The sequence below is a fragment of the Oculina patagonica genome, chromosome 6 (genome assembly GCF_052425735.1).
Source record: "Oculina patagonica isolate OP01 chromosome 6, crgOcupat, whole genome shotgun sequence".
Taxonomy (NCBI): domain Eukaryota; kingdom Metazoa; phylum Cnidaria; class Anthozoa; order Scleractinia; family Oculinidae; genus Oculina; species Oculina patagonica.
In genome coordinates, this window is record NC_135763.1 from 22424093 (window position 1) to 22451260 (window position 27168).

The 27168-nt window shown below is 37.5% G+C and overlaps 1 protein-coding gene across 1 annotated transcript; it reads right to left on the bottom strand.

The window, feature by feature from the left end:
- Positions 1–1574: 1574 nt before the first annotated feature.
- Positions 1575–27168, bottom strand: LOC144657928 (uncharacterized). The gene is made up of 34 exons (XM_078518268.1): positions 26927–27168; positions 23230–23379; positions 22783–22945; positions 21954–22171; positions 21277–21426; positions 20835–20997; positions 20010–20269; positions 19329–19478; positions 18887–19049; positions 18054–18313; positions 17374–17523; positions 16932–17094; positions 15975–16234; positions 15287–15436; positions 14844–15006; positions 13902–14161; positions 13215–13364; positions 12772–12934; positions 11833–12092; positions 11152–11301; positions 10709–10871; positions 9840–10099; positions 9160–9309; positions 8717–8879; positions 7869–8128; positions 7189–7338; positions 6746–6908; positions 5900–6159; positions 5218–5367; positions 4728–4890; positions 3548–3604; positions 2794–2905; positions 2350–2383; positions 1575–1793 (listed from the first exon to the last, which is right to left on the bottom strand). The coding sequence occupies exons 1-33, from the start codon at positions 27137–27139 to the stop codon at positions 2365–2367; spliced, it is 5829 nt and encodes a 1942-aa protein (XP_078374394.1). The 5' UTR covers positions 27140–27168; the 3' UTR covers positions 1575–1793; positions 2350–2364.

A 27168-nucleotide genomic window follows, 5' to 3' on the forward strand; every position in this document is an offset into this window, starting at 1 on the left:
TAGATTACATAACTGGGTGTTAGTTAAACTTTAAATAACTTCCGTGGAAAAAAATTCCAATCTCAATTCATCGTTGTGACAAACAGTTGCGAGGCTAATAGGAGTGATTTAACTATCGCGACGTTCTTCCGTCGAGCGCGCAAATGTACCGTTATTATCACCCCTCAACTTCAAAGGGCTCTCTTCACCATAAACTGCTGGAACGAATCCTGGTTTTCGTTGCAAGAAGCAACTAGGATATTGCCATTACCCTGAATGGGAAGCAAGTCTAACACAGGTAGCCCTATTTATCCTCCAGATCCCTTTTTATCATCTTGCCTTCAACAACAACAATTATACAGGTGAACCCCGGTAACTCGAACTCTGAAGGAAAACGAAAAACAGTTCGAGCTAGCGGGGTTTGGTTAGCGGTAAAATTTTGGGGTGTGGGGGTTCGAGTTATCCGAGTTCGAGTTACCGGGGTTCTACTGTAAATGAAAGCACTCTCACATAAGCACACAGAAAAGGGTGCTGTCCTGGGCGGTTGGCGGGGTGGGGGGGTAGGGGGGGAAAAGGGGGGGGGGGGGGGGGGGGGGGGGGGGGGGGCGCCCCCCCCCCCACGCGGGGGGGGGGGGGGGGAGAAAAGGGCACAAATATAAACGTCTTAACTTATCGAAGTGCGCACTTCAGTTTCTATAGAAAAGCTCCGCTAGAAAAAGTACTTAGTAAAAGGGACCTGGGCCGGCTTGCTGAAAGCAACACTAAACTAATCGAGGATTACGATGAACTTTGATTTCAGTATTTCAGTTATTTTTTACTTTTCAGTGAGGTTTTCTGTTTATATTTTCTGTCCTCCAGTTTTGACGCCGGTTAATCTCAAACTCCACAAAACATAAGCAATAAAACACTTTTATACAAGAGAAATCGAACCCTCGATCAACTCTTAGTCCTGGATTAGTGTTACACTGCTTTCGAACAACCCGACCCTGCTTAATTAATAACGTCTATATGATCCCGGCTCAGACTCAAATGAGAGCACTGCGCCTGTGCAGACTGAATATTTTGCGACCACTGCAATGAATAATTTAATCTTGTTGAGCGAGACGGTGGGCCATTATTTTTTAACCCAAGAACATTGAAGTAAGGGTTGTAAAGAAAAGCCCCCAAATTGAGACTTTCACGGCCGAAGCGCGATATCTTTCTACTACCCTTGCAAAATGTCTTTGCACAAATTATGTGACTAACGCCATTAAAAACAAAAACATAGTGAAGGAGGACGACGTCTTCGAAAAGAAAATTGGTCAACTGCAGAATGTTAGCCAACACGAAATGAATAAACTCCTTGATGCTGAGGCGTCATTGTTTGGCTGATGCACTTTTTATACATTTATCCCTAGATTTCCCTGCAAAGTTGACAAGGTTTTACAGGCGAATCATGTTAAACGTTTTACAAATTGCACACTTCCTAGCAACTCAGGATTCAGATGAAGAAAATCACGGATAAGCTTGGTAGGTTAGCTCATGCCTCTGTTGATTCATATAAGCCAAATACGGAGAGTCTCTTCACAGAGGAACAACAAAATATACGGCACACATAAGAACACTTTGCCTTTATTGATAACATCAATAACAAATGATACTGTCGTCAGACAGTTACCACATTGGATGACCGTCTTGTTTTACAAAAACATCACGTGTTTAAGAGTATGTTTACAAACTTCACGTCAGAATTCATTATAAAGAAAGAAAAAACACCGTTCCATTCCAGCCGGGCAGGACCTGCCAATGAGCTGTTACTGGTTTCAGCTCTTTTCCTAAAGTAATGAAAAGAGGAACATCAAGTCATAGCATAGCTTCTCCAGCAAGACTAGCACTGAAGTTCTCTATTAATTACAGGATGGTTTACGATTTCATGAAGTCGTTATTTCGCAAAACGTAATTTTTCTTGACTTTTCTTAATTACCAAGATCATGCAGTTCATTTGATTTCTTGCCGGAAATAGCCACTTAAAAGGAAAGGAAAACGATCTGTGTTTATGTTTATAAGCAAACAAAATCTCATTAATTAACTGTAAAGCATTAAAAAAATCTCATAAGCGTTTAATTTGATTTTACTTCACAAGTACATGTACTAGCATTGGTCAACATTTATCACGAACACGCCGCGAAAATCTGACGGAGCAAAAAAAAATATTCTTCAATAAGCAAATGAAGGTGACAGAACCGGGTTAGAACATAGTTTCCAGTTAATACCTTTTGTCCACTTTGTCTTCATTTCGATAACGTTTTCTTATTTTATAACTTTCACTTTTTAACTAATGTTAATTGAGAGGCTTCCTTGGAAACAAATATCTCATGTGAAAAAATATACCTATCATCCGGCAGGTTACACAGCAGAGGTCACTCTGAAAAAAACAAAACAAAACAAAAACAACAACAAATAATTAAGTGAATTCAGTTATTGAAAAATAATTCATTTTTATTAAACATTTTAAATATTGCAATTATTATATTATAATCAACCGAACAAAGACATTTCTAAAACTATTTGTCAATCTAAGTATATCCTTTCTCTCGATAGTTACAAGATAAAGATACAGTACAGGACTTGGTTGTTGACTAGTTACCGACATTTGAGGCTTGATTTGCCGCTTTGTTTAAAATAGCAAAGCCGTCCTTGTGTCGCTAGATCATTTGATCAAAGAGTATGAGGCTAATGCATTGTAGATAAGCTATCTGGCTTATTACATCAGTAAAATAACTTTGTTTAGTCGATGAATCAGTGAATTCCCTGCTAACAAATGACAGTACTTACACTTTATTAAAGTAAGCAAGGCCCATGGAAATCAGGATGATACAAACAACAATCAGTCCCAAGGACACAGCCAGCAGGATAGTTATGGTTGTTCGTGCTTCCTGTGTTTTTGCTGACACAAAATAGTAAAGAAAGTAAAATTTGACCAGAGTTAGATGTATGTGGTTGGCAAGTACAAGTTAGACTACGAAAAGTCCATATATTTTCTCTAAGTTTTTTGCCTCGTTTTTTTGCTTGTCACTCAACGACAAACAAAGAAGTGGGGATCTCTTGGAAAAGCTCTATTGAGCTTGCTAAGATCTCCACAACTGATTGTAATAATAAGACGACTTTGTTGTCAATGATGGGCAAATAAAGTTGCATTTATCTGTTAACTGTAAAAAAAAGAACAAAGGGAAAAGGGACTGCTCGTGCAGAACGAAGCGCTGTGTCTCTAATGTTCAGATATCTGCAACCCTACATGAAATATGCGATCATGATTGCTACAACGAAAGTGTTGAATGCGAGTTAAAGTTTGCCGAATTTGTATCTCGCGAGAAGAGGAAGCCGAACTAAGCCGAACGTGTATTGAAAAAAGGGCCTCTTGCAGGTTTTACCACCTTTGAATGAAAGTTGAAAGAAACGAAATGAGTATACGCACATTTTTTCCATGGAACATTTATAACAGTACTTCTGTTTTATTTCGACTCTTGGTGGAACTAAGCCGTCACTCAAATGACGTGATAACATGCAAAGTAACATCTACAATAATTACCATCTTCCACGTCCTGGTCACCACCCTGACCGGCACCATCTCCTTGGTCTGGATCAACTGTGAAATGAAATTATACAACAACATTCAGGGAGGCAGCACGTTAAGAGATATATTAGGAAAACCGATGTTTTTTTGCTGCATGGCGAGTTATAGCGATACACTACTGATTATAGACAACAACTGATACGATGGAAACAGGAGTAAGAGCTAGAAATTCGAAAATCGAGAACTTGAGTAACAACATAACATACTTTCTTCTCGTAGTTTATTTACTGGGAACAGGTTCTTGTTGTTCAAAGGGTAAATAATGCAATAACGATAAATCACATTCAAATAAGCAAAAAAAACTTCTGCATGGGAAGCGATTTCTCAGATCCGGTTGATTGCGTTATACACTCTTTGAACAACTGAAAAGGTCCGGTCAATTAAGTTGTCAGATTAAAGTAACCAAACCTCAGTTTCAACTCAACATGTAGTAGCCATGAAATATAAAAAAAATTAGCTTTTAAACAAGAGAGTGAGTTTTGCAGAAGACTCCAGAAAAAGTGACCACGAAAAAGAGGCTTGTACAAGAACTATAGAGAGGAAATAGTTAAGCTCTCTTCTTCACCTTTCTGTTCCTTTTCAGACCAAAGCTTTAACATTAATTCATTTATCCTTCTTGCTGATTACCAGTTAGAGTCTGAATTTTATTCAATCAAGAACTCTACCGGGTTAAGAAACCTCTTGTATTTCAGTGAAATTATTATTATTAATATCACGTTATCATATCAGCATGTAAATTCCCCTTACTCCACAACACATAGTTTACTGTAGTGCTATTCTGTTGAGTTTGAATTTCCTTCAAAACAGAGTTTCCCATGTTGGCCAGTTAGAATATAAAATAACAAACCAAATAGAGATAAAAATTTCAAGTGAATCAGTGATTCATAACTACATGTAATAAACATAAAGCATATGACCACTTATCAATTACGAAAACAAGTGAAACGATTTTACAAGACAGTAGATAACAAAACACTACCGTTAGTTTAGAAAACTGTATACCTATTAAATCCCACTATTATTAGACAAAAAAATTATTAAAACATCAAAAATGTTATACGCCGTGTTATTCTTAATACTGGTCTTGACAATGTTTGTTTTTAAATACTGTTAATCGTTGGCTGTGCTGTCTTACCTGGTGTTGGTGATGGTGTAATCATTGTCGGTGTAATGGCCGGTATAAGTATTTGGTTCTTGACACCTTGTGCACCATTGCCGCCGGCGTGCGAAGGAAAGTTAGATTGTTCCACGTCATCTGTAGAGTGATAGGCCCATACAACAAAAGGAGGCATCCCTGGCTGCGGAATCAATGAACGAGAAGTTTATCTTACACGTGGCTCTTTGGAACAATACTTTACCTCAAAGGTAAAAAAATCTCTCCTTTCCCCAACAACTGCAATAACTAAAGTGACGCCTTAAAAAACGTTTACACTGACCACAGCTCTACAGTATGTCAGGTAAGTTGACAAATAAAGTTTCTCAACTGTGTCGCTGAAGTCTAGCTATAATAATAATAATAATAATAATAATAATAATAATAATAATAGTAATAATAATAATAATAATAATAATAATAATAATAATAATAATAAAATGAGGACGTTTGGAATGTGAACTTATTTTACCTGAATAGCGATATCATTTACAGAATCTTCGGTGTCTCGCTGACGATAAAACTGTAAGGTTGTTACACCGTTTTCTTCTCTGGAGTAGGTCAACACCCAGTCCTGCTGAGAATCCAACTGAGGTTGTTGCCAGCCAATTGTCCAATAATCCTAGAAGAATAATTCAAATGAAAAAAATTGGTTAACCTATTTTAAGTTCAGAAGTATATTACTGTATATATTTCAGAGCTTGGCTTTCGTTTTTCCACACCCATTTCTTCATATAATATTTCTTTCAAATGATGCGTTTTTCTGCCTTTATGACCACGTAGGGCTTTTCTATAGATTTTACTTGAGTCTGCAAAATACAGCCAATTCTCACTAAAAAGGAAACCGTCGGGACCGCCTGTCGGTGTCTGCACCAGGTGTCCGTGTTATAGAAGTGTCCCTTAACAGACAGTTGACTGTAATAGAAATTGCTTTGACGTTATTGAATTCTTGTTCATAAAGACAACACCGAGAGTATGGGTTTCGTTAATTTTAGAAAAACATAGTGTTCATTTGCAGAAATATGGATTCGGAAACAAGATGTTTAGTTCTGTAAGCAAATCGCAGATCGAAAAACCAGCAATTGAATTTTGAATCAATAATAATGAATCATAAACACAACAATGACAAAAAAAATGGCAGGTAGACGTGTTACCTTCAAGTAGCCTGTGCCATCAGTCAACACCCCTCCTACGGCGACATCGTAATCCACCATTGTGTTCGGGGCTTGTCTAGCAATACCAAATCCTATCCAACCCGTGGTCCTTACCTCGACCAGAAAGTGCAAAGTGTCCATGCTACTATTGAACATCCAAGACATGTTGTAGTTGCCATTGTTGAAAGAAAGAAAGTTGGCGAAGTGCATTGGTTGGACTCTCATAACAGGAGTGGCAGTTGCTAAAGGCGTTGACATCGCTAAAATACAAAGGAAATTCAGTAACATTGCAATGTGCAACGAATTTTAAAATTTTTTATTGGCATTATTCCTAGTGTGTCAAAAACTAATTAAGTATTCCACATGCACTTGTGTCCATGACGTTTTATCTTTATAGTGCTAGTCCGGTGACGCTAATTTTTCCTAGAAAGCAAAGTTCTCCCTTGCTTCCAATTGCATATAAAAACTGAGACTATATACTGATATAACAAAAACAACCAAATAAATACAATAGTTCATTCGTTCATTCATTCATTCCGTTTTTCAAAATATAAGTACGAAATATATATTCATAATCAGTTAACAACTGTGGATACTTTTGGAAATTTTTAGAGATAAGAAGTAGGAATAAAAAGGCTACCTTATTAATCCAGCTTTAAATTAATACGTCGATTAGAACAGAACGAATACTACATAAACCTTATAATAGAAAGATCAAAACTGCTCAATTTTCTTACACCCTTTGACGCATGTTTACATATTAATGTTAGAAAAAAAAAATTGGGCAAATTAACTTCACTGACGGTTTCTTTTAAATGCTGTTAATCTTTGGCTGTGCTGTCTTACCTGGCGTTGGTGATGGTGTAATCATTGTCGGTGTAATGGCCGGTATAAGAAGTTGGTTCCTGACACCTTGTGCACCATTGCTGCCACCGTGCGAAGGGAAGTTAGATGGTTCCACGTCAAGTGTAAAGTGATAGGCCCATACAACAAAAGGAGGCATCCCTGGCTGCGGAATCAATGCACGAGAAGTTTAACTTAGTACACGTGGCTCCTAGGAACAATACTTTTCCTCAAACGCAAAAAAATCTCTCCTTTCCCCAACAACGATATATAGCAATATTGAAAATGACGCCTTAAAAACATTAACAGTGGCCACAGAATTGATAGAACTGTGGTCGACACCTCTTCAATATTAGAGGTAAGTTGGCAGACAACGTTTCTTAACTGTGTCGCTGAAGTCTCGCTTGAAATAAAATGACCACGTTTGGAATGTGAATTGATTTTACCTGAATAGCGATATCATTTACAGAATCATTGGTGTCTCGCTGACGATAAAACTGTAAGGTTGTTACACCGTTTTCTTCTCTGGAGTAGGTCAACACCCAGTCCTGCTGAGAATCCAACTGAGGTTGTTGCCGGCCAATGGTCCAATAATCCTTGAAGAATAATTCAAATGAAAAAATTTGTTGAACCTATTTTAAGTTCAGAATTATATTACTGCATGTATTTCAGAACTTGGTTTTCGTTTTCCACACCCATTTGTTCAAATAATATTTTTTCAAATAATGCGTTTTTCTGCCTTAATGACCACGTAGTCCTTTTATATAGATTTTACTTGAGTCTGCAAAATACAGCCAATTCTCACTAAGAAGGAAACCGTCGGGACCGCCTGTCGGTGTCTGCACCAGGTTTCCGTGTTATAGATGTGTCCCTTAACAGACAGTTGACTGTAATAGAAATTGCTTTGACGTTATTGAATTCTTGTTCATAAAGACAACACCGAGAGTATGGGTTTCGTTAATTTTAGAAAAACATAGTGTTCATTTGCAGAAATATGGATTCGGAAACAAGATGTTTAGTTCTGTAAGCAAATCGAAGATCGAAAAACCAGCAATTGAATTTTGAATCAATAATAATGAATCATAAACACAACAATGACAAAAAAAATGGCAGGTAGACGTGTTACCTTCAAGTAGCCTGTGCCATCAGTCAACACCCCTCCTACGGCGACATCGTAATCCACCATTGCGTTCGGGGCTTGTCTAGCAATACCAAATCCTATCCAACCCGTGGTCCTTACCTCGACCAGAAAGTGCAAAGTGTCCATGCTACTATTGAACATCCAAGACATGTTGTAGTTGCCATTGTTGAAAGAAAGAAAGTTGGCAAAGTGCATTGGTTGGACTCTCATAACAGGAGTGGCAGTTGCTAAAGGCGTTGACATCGCTAAAATACAAAGGAAATTCAGTAACATTGCAATGTGAAACGAATTTTAAAATTTTTTATTGGCGTTATTCCTAGTGTGTCAAAAACTAATTAAGTATTCCACATGCACTTGTGTCCATGACGTTTTATCTTTATAGTGCTAGTCCGGTGACGCTAATTTTTCCTAGAAAGCAAAGTTCTCCCTTGCTTCCAATTGCATATAAAAACTGAGACTATATACTGATATAACAAAAACAACCAAATAAATACAATAGTTCATTCGTTCATTCATTCATTCCGTCTTTCAAAATATAAGTACGAAATATATATTCATAATCAGTTAACAACTGTGGATACTTTTGGAAATTTTTAGAGATAAGAAGTAGGAATAAAAAGGCTACCTTATTAATCCAGCTTTAAATTAATACGTCGATTAGAACAGAACGAATACTCAGACATAAACCTTATAATAGAAAGATCAAAACTGCTCAATTTTCTTACACCCTTTGACGCATGTTTACATATTAATGTTAGAAAAAAAAATTGGGCAAATTAACTTCACTGACGGGTTCTTTTAAATGCTGTTAATCTTTGGCTGTGCTGTCTTACCTGGTGTTGGTGATGGTGTAATCATTGTCGGTGTAATGGCCGGTATAAGTGGTTGGTTCCTGACACCTTGTGCACCATTGCTGCCACCGTGCGAAGGGAAGTTAGATGGTTCCACGTCAAGTGTAAAGTGATAGGCCCATACTACAAAAGGAGGCATCCCTGGCTGCGGAATCAATGCACGAGAAGTTTAACTTAGTACACGTGGCTCCTAGGAACAATACTTTTCCTCAAACGCAAAAAAATCTCTCCTTTCCCCAACAACGATATATAGTAATATTGAAAATGACGCCTTAAAAACATTAACAGTGGCCACAGAATTGATAGAACTGTGGTCGACACCTCTTCAATATTAGAGATAAGTTGGCAGACAACGTTTCTTAACTGTGTCGCTGAAGTCTCGCTTGAAATAAAATGAGGACGTTTGGAATGTGAATTGATTTTACCTGAATAGCGATATCATTTACAGAATCATTGGTGTCTCGCTGACGATAAAACTGTAAGGTTGTTACACCGTTTTCTTCTCTGGAGTAGGTCAACACCCAGTCCTGCTGAGAATCCAACTGAGGTTGTTGCCGGCCAATGGTCCAATAATCCTTGAAGAATAATTCAAATGAAAAAATTCGTTGAACCTATTTTTAGTTCAGAATTATATTACTGCATGTTTTTCAGAACTTGGTTTTCGTTTTCCACACCCATTTGTTCAAATAATATTTTTTCAAATAATGCGTTTTTCTGCCTTAATGACCACGTAGTCCTTTTATATAGATTTTACTTGAGTCTGCAAAATACAGCCAATTCTCACTAAGAAGGAAACCGTCGGGACCGCCTGTCGGTGTCTGCACCAGGTTTCCGTGTTATAGAAGTGTCCCTTAACAGACAGTTGACTGTAATAGAAATTGCTTTGACGTTATTGAATTCTTGTTCATAAAGACAACACCGAGAGTATGGGTTTCGTTAATTTTAGAAAAACATAGTGTTCATTTGCAGAAATATGGATTCGGAAACAAGATGTTTAGTTCTGTAAGCAAATTGCAGATCGAAAAACCAGCAATTGAATTTTGAATCAATAATAATGAATCATAAACACAACAATGACAAAAAAAATGGCAGGTAGACGTGTTACCTTCAAGTAGCCTGTGCCATCAGTCAACACCCCTCCTACGGCGACATCGTAATCCACCATTGTGTTCGGGGCTTGTCTAGCAATACCAAATCCTATCCAACCCGTGGTCCTTACCTCGACCAGAAAGTGCAAAGTGTCCATGCTACTATTGAACATCCAAGACATGTTGTAGTTGCCATTGTTGAAAGAAAGAAAGTTGGCGAAGTGCATTGGTTGGACTCTCATAACAGGAGTGGCAGTTGCTAAAGGCGTTGACATCGCTAAAATACAAAGGAAATTCAGTAACATTGCAATGTGCAACGAATTTTAAAATTTTTTATTGGCATTATTCCTAGTGTGTCAAAAACTAATTAAGTATTCCACATGCACTTGTGTCCATGACGTTTTATCTTTATAGTGCTAGTCCGGTGACGCTAATTTTTCCTAGAAAGCAAAGTTCTCCCTTGCTTCCAATTGCATATAAAAACTGAGACTATATACTGATATAACAAAAACAACCAAATAAATACAATAGTTCATTCATTCATTCATTCATTCATTCATTCATTCATTCATTCATTCCGTTTTTCAAAATATAAGTACGAAATATATATTCATAATCAGTTAACAACTGTGGATACTTTTGGAAATTTTTAGAGATAAGAAGTAGGAATAAAAAGGCTACCTTATTAATCCAGCTTTAAATTAATACGTCGATTAGAACAGAACGAATACTACATAAACCTTATAATAGAAAGATCAAAACTGCTCAATTTTCTTACACCCTTTGACGCATGTTTACATATTGATGTTAGAAAAAAAAATTGGGCAAATTAACTTCACTGACGGGTTCTTTTAAATGCTGTTAATCTTTGGCTGTGCTGTCTTACCTGGTGTTGGTGATGGTGTAATCATTGTCGGTGTAATGGCCGGTATAAGTGGTTGGTTCCTGACACCTTGTGCACCATTGCTGCCACCGTGCGAAGGGAAGTTAGATGGTTCCACGTCAAGTGTAAAGTGATAGGCCCATACAACAAAAGGAGGCATCCCTGGCTGCGGAATCAATGCACGAGAAGTTTAACTTAGTACACGTGGCTCCTAGGAACAATACTTTTCCTCAAACGCAAAAAAATCTCTCCTTTCCCCAACAACGATATATAGCAATATTGAAAATGACGCCTTAAAAACATTAACAGTGGCCACAGAATTGATAGAACTGTGGTCGACACCTCTTCAATATTAGAGGTAAGTTGGCAGACAACGTTTCTTAACTGTGTCGCTGAAGTCTCGCTTGAAATAAAATGAGGACGTTTGGAATGTGAATTGATTTTACCTGAATAGCGATATCATTTACAGAATCATTGGTGTCTCGCTGACGATAAAACTGTAAGGTTGTTACACCGTTTTCTTCTCTGGAGTAGGTCAACACCCAGTCCTGCTGAGAATCCAACTGAGGTTGTTGCCGGCCAATGGTCAAATAATCCTTGAAGAATAATTCAAATGAAAAAATTCGTTGAACCTATTTTTAGTTCAGAATTATATTACTGCATGTTTTTCAGAACTTGGTTTTCGTTTTCCACACCCATTTGTTCAAGTAATATTTTTTCAAATAATGCGTTTTTCTGCCTTAATGACCACGTAGTCCTTTTATATAGATTTTACTTGAGTCTGCAAAATACAGCCAATTCTCACTAAGAAGGAAACCGTCGGGACCGCCTGTCGGTGTCTGCACCAGGTTTCCGTGTTATAGAAGTGTCCCTTAACAGACAGTTGACTGTAATAGAAATTGCTTTGACGTTATTGAATTCTTGTTCATAAAGACAACACCGAGAGTATGGGTTTCGTTAATTTTAGAAAAACATAGTGTTCATTTGCAGAAATATGGATTCGGAAACAAGATGTTTAGTTCTGTAAGCAAATTGCAGATCGAAAAACCAGCAATTGAATTTTGAATCAATAATAATGAATCATAAACACAACAATGACAAAAAAAAATGGCAGGTAGACGTGTTACCTTCAAGTAGCCTGTGCCATCAGTCAACACCCCTCCTACGGCGACATCGTAATCCACCATTGTGTTCGGGGCTTGTCTAGCAATACCAAATCCTATCCAACCCGTGGTCCTTACCTCGACCAGAAAGTGCAAAGTGTCCATGCTACTATTGAACATCCAAGACATGTTGTAGTTGCCATTGTTGAAAGAAAGAAAGTTGGCGAAGTGCATTGGTTGGACTCTCATAACAGGAGTGGCAGTTGCTAAAGGCGTTGACATCGCTAAAATACAAAGGAAATTCAGTAACATTGCAATGTGCAACGAATTTTAAAATTTTTTATTGGCATTATTCCTAGTGTGTCAAAAACTAATTAAGTATTCCACATGCACTTGTGTCCATGACGTTTTATCTTTATAGTGCTAGTCCGGTGACGCTAATTTTTCCTAGAAAGCAAAGTTCTCCCTTGCTTCCAATTGCATATAAAAACTGAGACTATATACTGATATAACAAAAACAACCAAATAAATACAATAGTTCATTCATTCATTCATTCATTCATTCATTCATTCATTCATTCATTCATTCATTCATTCATTCATTCATTCATTCATTCATTCATTCATTCATTCATTCATTCATTCATTCCGTCTTTCAAAATATAAGTAGCGAAATATATATTCATAATCAGTTAACAACTGTGGATACTTTTGGAAATTTTTAGAGATAAGAAGAAGGAATAAAAAGGCTACCTTATTAATCCAGCTTTTAAATTAATACGTCGATTAGAACAGAACGAATAGCTACATAAACCTTATAATAGAAAGATCAAAACTGCTCAATTTTCTTACACCCTTTGACGCATGTTTACATATTAATGTTAGAAAAAAAAATTGGGCAAATTAACTTCACTGACGGGTTCTTTTTTTAAATGCTGTTAATCTTTGGCTGTGCTGTCTTACCTGGTGTTGGTGATGGTGTAATCATTGTCGGTGTAATGGCCGGTATAAGTGGTTGGTTCCTGACACCTTGTGCACCATTGCTGCCACCGTGCGAAGGGAAGTTAGATGGTTCCACGTCAAGTGTAAAGTGATAGGCCCATACAACAAAAGGAGGCATCCCTGGCTGCGGAATCAATGCACGAGAAGTTTAACTTAGTACACGTGGCTCCTAGGAACGATACTTTTCCTCAAACGCAAAAAAATCTCTCCTTTCCCAAACAACGATATATAGCAATATTGAAAATGACGCCTTAAAAACATTAACAGTGGCCACAGAATTGATAGAACTGTGGTCGACACCTCTTCAATATTAGAGGTAAGTTGGCAGACAACGTTTCTTAACTGTGTCACTGAAGTCTCGCTTGAAATAAAATGAGGACGTTTGGAATGTGAATTGATTTTACCTGAATAGCGATATCATTTACAGAATCATTGGTGTCTCGCTGACGATAAAACTGTAAGGTTGTTACACCGTTTTCTTCTCTGGAGTAGGTCAACACCCAGTCCTGCTGAGAATCCAACTGAGGTTGTTGCCGGCCAATGGTCCAATAATCCTGGAAGAATAATTCAAATGAAAAAATTTGTTGAACCTATTTTAAGTTCAGAATTATATTACTGCATGCATTTCAGATCTTGGTTTTCGTTTTCCACACCCATTTGTTCAAGTGATATTTTTTCAAATGATGCGTTTTTCTGCCTTAAGGACCACGTAGTCCTTTTATATAGATTTTACTTGAGTCTGCAAAATACAGCCAACTCTCACGAAGAAGGAAACCGTCGGGACCGGCTGTCGGTGTCTGCACCAGGTGTCCGTGTTATAGAGGTGTCCCGTTAAGAGACAGTTGACTGTAATAGAAACTGATTGCCTTGACGTTATTGAATTCTTGCTCATAAAGACAACACCGAGAGTATGGGTTTCGTTAATTATAGAAAAAGATAGTGTTCATTTGGAGAAATATGGAGTTCGGAAACAAGATGCTTTAGTTTTGTAAGCAAATTGCAGATCGAAAAACCAGCAATTGAATTTTGAATCAATAATAATGAATTACAAACACAACAATGACAAAACAAATGGCAGGTAGACGTGTTACCTTCAAGTAGCCTGTGCCATCAGTCAACACCCCTCCTACGGCGACATCGTAATCCACCATTGTGTTCGGGGCTTGTCTAGCAATACCAAATCCTATCCAACCTGTGGTCCTTACCTCGACCAGAAAGTGCAAAGTGTCCATGCTACTATTGAACATCCAAGACATATTGTAGTTGCCATTGTTGAAAGAAAGAAAGTTGGCGAAGTGCATTGGTTGGACTCTCATAACAGGAGTGGCAGTTGCTAAAGGCGTTGACATCGCTAAAATACAAAGGAAATTCAGTAACATTGCAATATGTAACGAATTTTAGAAATTTTTTATTTGGCATTATTCCTATTGTGTCAAAAACTAATTAAGTATTCCTCATGCACTTGTCTCCACGAGGTTTTATCTTTGTTGTGCTAGTCCGACGACGCTAATATTTTCCTAGAAAGCAAAGTTCTCCCTTGCTTCCAATTGCACAAAAAACTGAGACTATATACTGATATAACAAAAAGAACCAAATAAGATACAATAGTTCATTCATTCATTCATTCATTCATTCATTCATTCATTCTTCTTCTTCTTCTTCTTCTTCTTCTTCTTCTTCTTCATTCATTTATTCATTCATTATTCATTCATTCATTTCGTTTTTCAAAATTGATAAGTACGAAAATTTATTTCTAATCAATAAAAAACTGTGGATACTTTTGTAAATTTTTAGAGATAAGAAGTAGGAATAGAAAGGCTACCTTATTAATGCACCTGTTAAATTAATACGTCGATTAGAACAAAACGAATAGTACATAAAGCTTTATAATAGAAAGATCAAAACTGCTCAATTTTCTTACACCCTTTGACGCATGTTTACATATAAATGTTAGAAAAAAAAAATTGGGCAAATTAACTTCACTGACGGGTTCTTTTTTTAAATGCTGTTAATCTTTGGCTGTGCTGTCTTACCTGGTGTTGGTGATGGTGTAATCATTGTCGGTGTAATGGCCGGTATAAGTAGTTGGTTCCTGACACCTTGTGCACCATTGCTGCCACCGTGCGAAGGGAAGTTAGATGGTTCCACGTCAAGTGTAAAGTGATAGGCCCATACAACAAAAGGAGGCATCCCTGGCTGCGGAATCAATGCACGAGAAGTTTAACTTAGTACACGTGGCTCCTAGGAACGATACTTTTCCTCAAACGCAAAAACATCTCTCCTTTCCCAAACAACGATATATAGCAATATTGAAAATGACGCCTTAAAAACATTAACAGTGGCCACAGAATTGATAGAACTGTGGTCGACACCTCTTCAATATTAGAGGTAAGTTGGCAGACAAAGTTTCTTAACTGTGTCGCTGAAGTCTCGCTTGAAATAAAATGAGGACGTTTGGAATGTGAATTGATTTTACCTGAATAGCGATATCATTTACAGAATCATTGGTGTCTCGCTGACGATAAAACTGTAAGGTTGTTACACCGTTTTCTTCTCTGGAGTAGGTCAACACCCAGTCCTGCTGAGAATCCAACTGAGGTTGTTGCCGGCCAATGGTCCAATAATCCTTGGAAGAATAATTCAAATGAAAAAATTTGTTGAACCTATTTTAAGTTCAGAAGTATATTACTGTATGCATTTCAGATCTTGGTTTTCGTTTTCCACACCCATTTGTTCAAGTAATATTTTTTCAAATGATGCGTTTTTGTGCCATAAGGACCACGTAGTCCTTTTCTATAGATTTTACTTGAGTCTGCTAAATACAGCCAACTCTCACGAAGAAGGAAACCGTCGGGACCGGCTGTCGGTGTCTGCACCAGATGTCCGTGTTATAGAGGTGTCCCGTTAAGAGACAGTTGACTGTAATAGAAACTGATTGCCTTGACGTTATTGAATTCTTGCTCATAAAGACAACACCGAGAGTATGGGTTTCTTTAATTATAGAAAAAGGTAGTGTTCATCTGGAGAAATAAGGAGTTCGGAAACAAGATGCTTTAGTTTTGTAAGCAAATCAAAGATCGAAAAACCAGCAATTGAATTTTGAATCAATAATAATGAATTACAAACACAACAATGACAAAAAACATGGCAGGTAGACGTGTTACCTTCAAGTAGCCTGTGCCATCAGTCAACACCCCTCCTACGGCGACATCGTAATCCACCATTGTGTTCGGGGCTTGTCTAGCAATACCAAATCCTATCCAACCTGTGGTCCTTACCTCGACCAGAAAGTGCAAAGTGTCCATGCTACTATTGAACATCCAAGACATGTTGTAGTTGCCATTGTTGAAAGAAAGAAAGTTGGCGAAGTGCATTGGTCTGACTCTCATAACAGGAGTGGCAGTTGCTACAGGCGTTGACATCGCTAAAATACAAAGGAAATTCAGTAACATTCCAATAAGTAGCGACTTTTAGAAATCTATATTTGGCATTATTTCTATTGTCTCCAAAAGTAATAAGTACTTCTCATGCACTTGCCTAATAATTAATTTATATAGCGCTAAAATTATTTAAAAATTTTTTATAACGTTTTAATAATTTTTAAAATTAAAAAATAAAAAAAAAAAAAAAAAAAAAAATAAAAAAAATTTAAAAACCACGAAAGTTAAGTTATCTTTGTTGTGCTATTCCGACGACGTTAATATTTTTCTAGAAAGCAAAGTTTTCCCTTGCTTCCAATTGCACAAAAAACTGAGACAATATACTATATAACAAAAAGAACCAAAGAGATACAACAGTTAATTCATTGATTCATTTCGTTTTTCAAAACATAAGTACGAAAGATTTATTTATAATCAATAAAAAACTGTGTATACTTTTTGATTTTTTAAGAGAAGTATAAATAGAAAGGTTATCATATTAATGCACCTGTTAATTAATACGTCGATTAGAAGAAAACGAGTAGTACATAAACCTTTTAATAGAAAGATCAAAACTGCTCAATTTTCTTACACCCTTTGACGCATGTTTACATATAAATGTTAGAAAAAAAATTGGGCAAATTAACTTCATTGACTGGTTCTTTTTTTAAATGCTGTTAATCTTTGGCTGTGCTGTCTTACCTGGTGTTGGTGATGGTGTAATCATTGTCGGTGTAATGGCCGGTATAAGTGGTTGGTTCCTGACACCTTGTGCACCATTGCTGCCACCGTGCGAAGGGAAGTTAGATGGTTCCACGTCAAGTGTAAAGTGATAGGCCCATACAACAAAAGGAGGCATTCCTGGCTGCGGAATCAATGTACGAGAAGTTTAACTTAGTACACGTGGCTCCTAGGAACGATGCTTTTCCTCAAACGCAAAACATCTCTCCTTTCCCAAACAACGATATATAGCAATATTGAAAATGACGCCTTAAAAACATTAACAGTGGCCACAGAATTGATAGAACTGTGGTCGACACCTCTTCAATATTACAGGTAAGTTGACAGACAAAGTTTCTTCACTGTGTCACTGAAGTCTCGATTGAAATAAAATGAGGACGTTTGGAATGTGAATTTATTTTACCTGAATAGCGATATCATTTACAGAATCATTGGTGTCTCGCTGACGATAAAACTGTAAGGTTGTTACACCGTTTTCTTCTCTGGAGTAGGTCAACACCCAGTCCTGCTGAGAATCCAACTGAGGTTGTTGCCGGCCAATGGTCCAATAATCCTTGAAGAATAATTCAAATGAAAAAATTCGTTGAACCTATTTTTAGTTCAGAATTATATTACTGCATGTATTTCAGAACTTGGTTTTCGTTTTCCACACCCATTTGTTCAAATAATATTTTTTCAAAAAATGCGTTTTTCTGCCTTAATGACCACGTAGTCCTTTTATATAGATTTTACTTGAGTCTGCAAAATACAGCCAATTCTCACTAAGAAGGAAACCGTCGGGACCGGCTGTCGGTGTCTGCACCAGGTTTCCGTGTTATAGATGTGTCCCTTAACAGACAGTTGACTGTAATAGAAATTGTTTGACGTTATTGAATTCTTGTTCATAAAGACAACACCGAGAGTATGGGTTTCGTTAATTTTAGAAAAACATAGTGTTCATTTGCAGAAATATGGATCGGAAACAAGATGTTTAGTTCTGTAAGCAAATCGCAGATCGAAAAACCAGCAATTGAATTTTGAATCAATAATAATGAATCATAAACACAACAATGACAAAAAAAAAATGGCCGGTAGACGTGTTACCTTCAAGTAGCCTGTGCCATCAGTCAACACCCCTCCTACGGCGACATCGTAATCCACCATTGTGTTCGGGGCTTGTCTAGCAATACCAAATCCTATCCAACCCGTGGTCCTTACCTCGACCAGAAAGTGCAAAGTGTCCATGCTACTATTGAACATCCAAGACATGTTGTAGTTGCCATTGTTGAAAGAAAGAAAGTTGGCGAAGTGCATTGGTTGGACTCTCATAACAGGAGTGGCAGTTGCTAAAGGCGTTGACATCGCTAAAATACAAAGGAAATTCAGTAACATTGCAATGTGCAACGAATTTTAAAATTTTTTATTGGCATTATTCCTAGTGTGTCAAAAACTAATTAAGTATTCCACATGCACTTGTGTCCATGACGTTTTATCTTTATAGTGCTAGTCCGGTGACGTTAACTTTTCCTAGAAAGCAAAGTTTTCCCTTGCTTCCAATTGCATATAAAAACTGAGACTATATACTGATATAACAAAAACAACCAAAGAAATACAATAGTTAATTCATTCATTCATTTCGTTTTTCAAAATATAAGTAGGAAATATATATTTATAATCAGTTAACAACTGTGGGTACTTTTGGAATTTTTAAGTGAAGTAGGAATGAAAAGGCGACCATATTAATCCACTTTTAAATTAATACGTCGATTAGAACAAAACGAAAGGTACATAAACCGTTTAATAGAAAGATCAAAACTGCTCAATTTTCTAACACCCTTTGACGCATGTTTACATATAAATGTTAGAAATTCGGCAAATTAACTTCATTGACTGGTTCTTTTTTTAAATGCTGTTAATCTTTGGCTGTGCTGTCTTACCTGGTGTTGGTGATGGTGTAATCATTGTCGGTGTAATGGCCGGTATAAGTGGTTGGTTCCTGACACCTTGTGCACCATTGCTGCCACCGTGCGAAGGGAAGTTAGATGGTTCCACGTCAAGTGTAAAGTGATAGGCCCATACAACAAAAGGAGGCATTCCTGGCTGCGGAATCAATGTACGAGAAGTTTAACTTAGTACACGTGGCTCCTAGGAACGATGCTTTTCCTCAAACGCAAAACATCTCTCCTTTCCCAAACAACGATATATAGCAATATTGAAAATGACGCCTTAAAAACATTAACAGTGGCCACAGAATTGATAGAACTGTGGTCGACACCTCTTCAATATTACAGGTAAGTTGACAGACAAAGTTTCTTCACTGTGTCACTGAAGTCTCGATTGAAATAAAATGAGGACGTTTGGAATGTGAATTGATTTTACCTGAATAGCGATATCATTTACAGAATCATTGGTGTCTCGCTGACGATAAAACTGTAAGGTTGTTACACCGTTTTCTTCTCTGGAGTAGGTCAACACCCAGTCCTGCTGAGAATCCAACTGAGGTTGTTGCCGGCCAATGGTCCAATAATCCTGGAAGAATAATTCAAATGAAAAAATTTTTGAACCTATTTTAAGTTCAGAAGTATATTACTGTATGCATTTCAGATCTTGGTTTTCGTTTTCCACACCCATTTGTTCAAATGATATTTTTTCAAATGATGCGTTTTTGTGCCATAAGGACCACATAGTCCTTTTCTATAGATTTTATTTGAATCTGCTAAATACAGCCAACTCTCACGAAGAAGGAAACCGTCGGGACCGGCTGTCGGTGTCTGCACCAGATGTCCGTGTTATAGAGGTGCCCGTTAAGAGACAGTTGACTGTAATAGAAACTGATTGCCTTGACGTTATTGAATTCTTGCTCATAAAGACAACACCGAGACTATGGGTTTCTTTAATTATAGAAAAAGGTAGTATTCATCTGGAGAAAAAAGAGTTCGAAAACAAGATGCTTTATTTTGTAAGCAAATCAAAGATCGACAAACCAGCAATTGACTTTTGAATCAATAATAATGAATTACAAACACAACAATGACAAAACATGGCAGATAGACGTGTTACCTTCAAGTAGCCTGTGCCATCAGTCAACACCCCTCCTACGGCGACATCGTAATCCACCATTGTGTTCGGGGCTTGTCTAGCAATACCAAATCCTATCCAACCTGTGGTCCTTACCTCGACCAGAAAGTGCAAAGTGTCCATGCTACTATTGAACATCCAAGACATGTTGTAGTTGCCATTGTTGAAAGAAAGAAAGTTGGCGAAGTGCATTGGTCTGATTCTCATAACAGGAGTGGCAGTTGCTACAGGCGTTGACATCGCTAAAATACAAAGGAAATTCAGTAACATTCCAATAAGTAACGACTTTTAGAAATCTATATTTGCATTATTTCTATTGTCTCCAAAACTAAGTACTTCTCATGCACTTGCCTCCACGAGGTTTTATCTTTGTTGTGCTATTCCGACGACGTTAATATTTTTCTAGAAAGCAAAGTTTTCCCTTGCTACCAATTGCACAAAAAACTGAGACAATATAATATAACAAAAAGAACCAAAGAGATACAACAGTTAATTCATTGATTCATTTCGTTTTTCAAAACATAAGTACGAAAGATTTATTTTAATCAATAAAAAACTGTGTATACTTTTTTATTTTTTAAGAGAAGTATAAATAGAAAGGTTATCATATTAATGCACCTGTTAATTAATACGTCGATTAGAAGAAAACGAGTAGTACATAAAGCTTTTAATAGAAAGATCAAAACTGCTCAATTTTCTTACACCCTTTGACGCATGTTTACATATAAATGTTAGAAATTCGGCAAATTAACTTCATTGACTGGTTCTTTTTTTAAATGCTGTTAATCTTTGGCTGTGCTGTCTTACCTGGTGTTGGTGATGGTGTAATCATTGTCGGTGTAATGGCCGGTATAAGTGGTTGGTTCCTGACACCTTGTGCACCATTGCTGCCACCGTGCGAAGGGAAGTTAGATGGTTCCACGTCAAGTGTAAAGTGATAGGCCCATACAACAAAAGGAGGCATTCCTGGCTGCGGAATCAATGTACGAGAAGTTTAACTTAGTACACGTGGCTCCTAGGAACGATGCTTTTCCTCAAACGCAAAACATCTCTCCTTTCCCAAACAACGATATATAGCAATATTGAAAATGACGCCTTAAAAACATTAACAGTGGCCACAGAATTGATAGAACTGTGGTCGACACCTCTTCAATATTACAGGTAAGTTGACAGACAAAGTTTCTTCACTGTGTCACTGAAGTCTCGATTGAAATAAAATGAGGACGTTTGGAATGTGAATTTATTTTACCTGAATAGCGATATCATTTACAGAATCATTGGTGTCTCGCTGACGATAAAACTGTAAGGTTGTTACACCGTTTTCTTCTCTGGAGTAGGTCAACACCCAGTCCTGCTGAGAATCCAACTGAGGTTGTTGCCGGCCAATGGTCCAATAATCCTTGAAGAATAATTCAAATGAAAAAATTCGTTGAACCTATTTTTAGTTCAGAATTATATTACTGCATGTATTTCAGAACTTGGTTTTCGTTTTCCACACCCATTTGTTCAAATAATATTTTTTCAAAAAATGCGTTTTTCTGCCTTAATGACCACGTAGTCCTTTTATATAGATTTTACTTGAGTCTGCAAAATACAGCCAATTCTCACTAAGAAGGAAACCGTCGGGACCGGCTGTCGGTGTCTGCACCAGGTTTCCGTGTTATAGATGTGTCCCTTAACAGACAGTTGACTGTAATAGAAATTGCTTTGACGTTATTGAATTCTTGTTCATAAAGACAACACCGAGAGTATGGGTTTCGTTAATTTTAGAAAAACATAGTGTTCCTTTGCAGAAATATGGATTCGGAAACAAGATCTTTATTTTGTAAGCAAATCAAAGATCGACAAACCAGCAATTGACTTTTGAATCAATAATAATGAATTACAAACACAACAATGACAAAACATGGCAGTTAGACGTGTTACCTTCAAGTAGCCTGTGCCATCAGTCAACACCCCTCCTACGGCGACATCGTAATCCACCATTGTGTTCGGGGCTTGTCTAGCAATACCAAATCCTATCCAACCCGTGGTCCTTACCTCGACCAGAAAGTGCAAAGTGTCCATGCTACTATTGAACACCAAGACATGTTGTAGTTGCCATTGTTGAAAGAAAGAAAGTTGGCGAAGTGATTGGTTGGACTCTCATAACGGAGTGGTAGTTGCTAAAGGCGTTGACACGCTAAAATACAAAGGAAATTCAGTAATATTGATTTGCAACGAATTTTAAAAATTATATTTGGCATTATTCCTATGTGTCAAAAACTAATTAAGTGTTCCATATGCACTTGTGTCCATGAGGTTTTATCATTATAGTGCTAGTCCGGTGACGTTAACTTTTCCTAGAAAGCAAAGTTCTCCCTTGCTTCCAATTGCATACAAAAACTGAGACTATATACTGATATTACAAAAAGAACCAAAGAAATACAATTGTTAATTCATTCATTCATTCCGTTTTTCAAAATATAAGTACGAAATATATATTCATAATCAGTTAACAACTTGGGTACTTTTGGAAATTTTTGAGATAAGAAGTAGGAATAAAAAGGCTACCTTATTAATCCACCTTTAAATTAATGCGTCGATTAGAACAAAACGAAAGGTACATAAACCGTTTAATAGAAAGATCAAAACTGCTCAATTTTCTTACACCCTTTGACGCATGTTTACATATAAATGTTAGAAATTCGGCAAATTAACTTCATTGACTGGTTCTTTTTTTTAATGCTGTTAATCTTTGGCTGTGCTGTCTTACCTGGTGTTGGTGATGGTGTAATCATTGTCGGTGTAATGGCCGGTATAAGTGGTTGGTTCCTGACACCTTGTGCACCATTGCTGCCACCGTGCGAAGGGAAGTTAGATGGTTCCACGTCAAGTGTAAAGTGATAGGCCCATACAACAAAAGGAGGCATCCCTGGCTGCGGAATCAATGCACGAGAAGTTTAAGTTTAACTTAGTACACGTGGTTCCTAGGAAAAATACTTTTCTCAAACGCAAAACATCTCTCCTTTCCCCAACAATGATATATAGTTATATTGAAAATGACGCCTTAAAAACATTAACAGTGGCCACAGAATTGATAGAACTGTGGTCGACACCTCTTCAATATTACAGGTAAGTTGGCAGACAACGTTTCTTAACTGTGTCGCTGAAGTCTCGCTTGAAATAAAATGAGGACGTTTGGAATGTGAATTGATTTTACCTGAATAGCGATATCATTTACAGAATCATTGGTGTCTCGCTGACGATAAAACTGTAAGGTTGTTACACCGTTTTCTTCTCTGGAGTAGGTCAACACCCAGTCCTGCTGAGAATCCAACTGAGGTTGTTGCCGGCCAATGGTCCAATAATCCTGACAAAATAATTATAATTTGACTTAAATTTTTATAGTGGCATTTGTAACATATACTTTTTGCGAAATTGTAATGTAGTGCTGTCTTAATATGCTATATGTATGTCGATACCAAGTTTTGAAGTATTATTCACTAAGAAAATAACTTTTTGTGCGTGTCCGTTGGCGGTTTCAAAGTGTCCGTTGTCCGTCTTAGAGAGGTGTCCGTCTTACAGAGAGTTGTGTTACAGTGAAATGACTGAAAAACGGCAGGACCAGCACCAGGTGTCCGTCTTATGGAGGTGTCTGTCTTATAGAGGTGTCCGTCTTATAGAGGTGTCCGTCTTATTGAGGTGTCCGTCTTATAGAGGTGTCCGTTAACAGAGAGTTGACTGTATCTAGGCAGGTGTTAAGACTCGAACAAAATGAGTTCTTGTGAAGCTCATGACCTTGTGAACATGAAGTTTTCTGCATTTTGAGTTTATGGGTATCGAAAACAGCTAGTGTGAGTTTTAGTGAATTATTTAATGAAACGCCTCCAGAGAGTACAAAAGGCTACAGCTAGTTTAGACTGTCCACAACCTCTCGATTTTTCAACGCAAAAAAGCAGACGAAGTTAGCGCGAAGCGCGAGCGGGCGGGAGAGGGGGGCGGGAAGCGAGCGAAGGAAAAATAGAGAGGCTGTAGACATCTTTGAATAAAAGTGGAAGTATTAGACTCCTCCCCTTGTCATCGCCTTGTAATTTACAACTCCGCCTCTTGACCTTTCAATTAAATCGGACCAATTAAATTTGAGCGGTAAAGTGTTTTAATTGACTACTAGTGTCAGTTTTCAAAACACCCGTAGTTTTTTATTTCGAAGTTGAGTTTGCGTCTGAGACGACTTCTTCAATCCCTAAAAAACCTGCAAAAAGAGGCAGAAAGCCGAAATCAAGCGGTCCCTCCGACTGTTGCAGAATATGCGGTGCTCATTCGCGATTCGCATGGGAAACTTCGGCAAGACACCGTACATCTCTACGGAATTTTGTCGAGCCAAAACGCGAAGGTGGTTTACGGCGAAAGTTGGCAGACGTCTTGGTCGAATTTCGTTCTAGTAGCTGTGTTCATCTTGTGCATCTAAAGCTAGAAATGCATGTTGAATAATAAAGAAATCTCTAGCGCGACCGATAGATATGCGTAGAATCTCCTACAAGGCAAGTTGATCGTGACCAGCGATTCAAAAGAATGTCACGTTCGCCTCACGCGTCTTCGGCGAGGCAAAGTTATGCCGGCCAAGTGATTCGCCAAAAGTTATGCCGCAAAAGTTATGCCGGCCAAGTGATTCTATTTGATCATTAATGATCCTTTTAGCGGCGAAACAACAAGAACAACAAAGCCCTGTGGGGAGCTGACTATTAAAGTTTACATTTACATTCCCATCTTCTTGCATTTGTTTCGCCGTAGTACAGTCGGTAAAATTCCAACTACCGTAGTCTACGTCCTTCGAACAAAGAAGATGGCGAACAGCCTCTTTCTGCTCGTCTTTGAGCGACGAAACTTTTGGAAATTTCTTCAACGAGCCTTCCAATAATCGATCCATCGCAAATCACAGTATGTCAATAGTGATGACAACTCGAGCAACCGCAAGACGCCGCCTGCAAGCAATCATGATCGGCCGTTGTTAAGGCGATGACACTTTTTCCGCCTTTCAGCCAATGGTAATTTTCCGTTTCTGGAATTAAATATTTCCAAAGATGTCTACAGCCCCTCTATTTTTTTCGCTCCCCGCCCCCCACCCTCTTGCTCCTTCCGTTTTGCGCTGGCGTCCAGTTCTCTCGCCGTTCTCACCGCGCGCTCATCGATCGAACTGACACGAAAAAATAGAGGGCTGTGGACAGTCTACAGCTAGTTTTGTGCTTGGTAGATTCGCCTCCTCCGAAGATATCCTTACGAAACTTTTACGAAACTCAAATCCCTGTCAGTAAAGGAACAACGCGAATGGAACCTACTCAAGGTAACTCTTAAAGCCCTTCACAACTCATATTGGCCAAGTTACCTGAAACTTAATGTATTTCAACACGAAAGATGCTTAATTGAGATCTGGTAGCAGCATTCAAATAGAAAGATCCTTAACTAACAATACTCATAAGAGTTTAGTAAGGTAACTGGCTATTTATTAAATAAACTTGATGCCCAATCAAGTGAATGTGCAAAAGCTAAAAGTATCACCAATATTATGAAAACAATGTAACAAATTTTTAGTAATTTTACGGGAAAAATCAAATCTCTGAAACAATCAAATATTAGATTTTATTGGCTTATCTAAACAGCACAGCACAAATCACGTCACATTAATCATATGTTTTTTGATAAACTATTTTATGATTAGTAAATTATAAAGATAGTAAATTTTAAGCTCGGTGATGAATTATCAAGATGAACTGTTCAACAATGTGACGAGGCACGGGACAAGGAAAAAAGGAAGAGGAGGCCATGGGTTCGATTCCTGATTTTCTTTGTCCCATACTCGTGTCATAAATAAACAATTCATCTTCATATTCTGATTTTTCGTTCCCATTATATACGAAATTGTGCCAATGTTGTTTTTGTTGTTGTCAGTTTACGGTCATCGTAACACTAAATTGTTAAACGACATACTTGTATAGCGTTTTCAGGTGTTTTTGTCTTATTTAAAAAAACATGATTTCGCAGATATTTGATCTTGCGTTAATCTCAACAAGATATTATTAGCTATTTTATTGGGCATCCTCGATGACTCATCACTCGACTTATATTTGTTGTTCGGTTGTTTCCTTAGTAATAAGCCAAACAAAACCAAATATACATTGAAAGAGGTCAGATCACATTCTTTCTCAAATTGTTAACCGAGACTTTTCAAAACCGATGTAGAGTTACTAAGTGTTTGATGTCCAGCAGGTAGTTATTATTCTGTTAGCTAGTCGCTATGTGAGAAAAGGTTCTCACCATGTAAGCGAGATACTGTCCAAGCTATAACGCTTACAACTGTACGGATTTCTTTTCGCATTTTTGTAAGAAAGTGTGTTCAAGCTTACCCGCTTGGTATATAAGTTGGATCGAGTGATTTTAGACCAGTTACTTGCTGTGGAAACTATATTATTGAACCTCTAATAATGATTTTAAGTCAAAAAGAAATGAAGAAACCAGTAGACCTCGTGATAGGGCTTAAATACTTCTCCGGAAATTTGACTTCGTGATGGTTGGATCCCACTAATATATTATAGTTTTAGTTACCATATTGACCACATAGCCAAAAATAGAAAATTGAAATACGCTTTCACTTACAGTAATGTTACGTGTGGTCGATAGAAATTTTAATTTTAAAAGTCATAGTCACTACGAGGGAACATAATGACCGGCAGATATTTCGCAAAACAGCAATGAAGAACATAAATCCTGGAAAAGGAGTTAAATTTATTGTTCAATAAAAGAGATTGAGCGTGTTTGTTTTTCTTTTTAAATCGTTGTCTCTCTGCACAGGTGAAAATGGTCTTTTCATTGTCAACATTTTAAATATTAAATTGTAAAGTATTTTAAAATTCATTTGTTACCTTAAGATAACCTGTTCCATTGCTCAGCACTCCTCCTACTGCAACATCGTAGTTCATCATGTTGTTGGGTGCTGTCAAAGCCAAACCAAACCCAACCCAGCCGGTCGTCCTAACTTCCACCAAAAACTCTACTGTGTCTGAAGATGAGTTCCACGAAACATTGTAATTCCCATTATCAAGAACAATCACGTTTGAAAACATGTTTTGTCCCATCGCTGGAACTACTAAAACTATTAAAATAC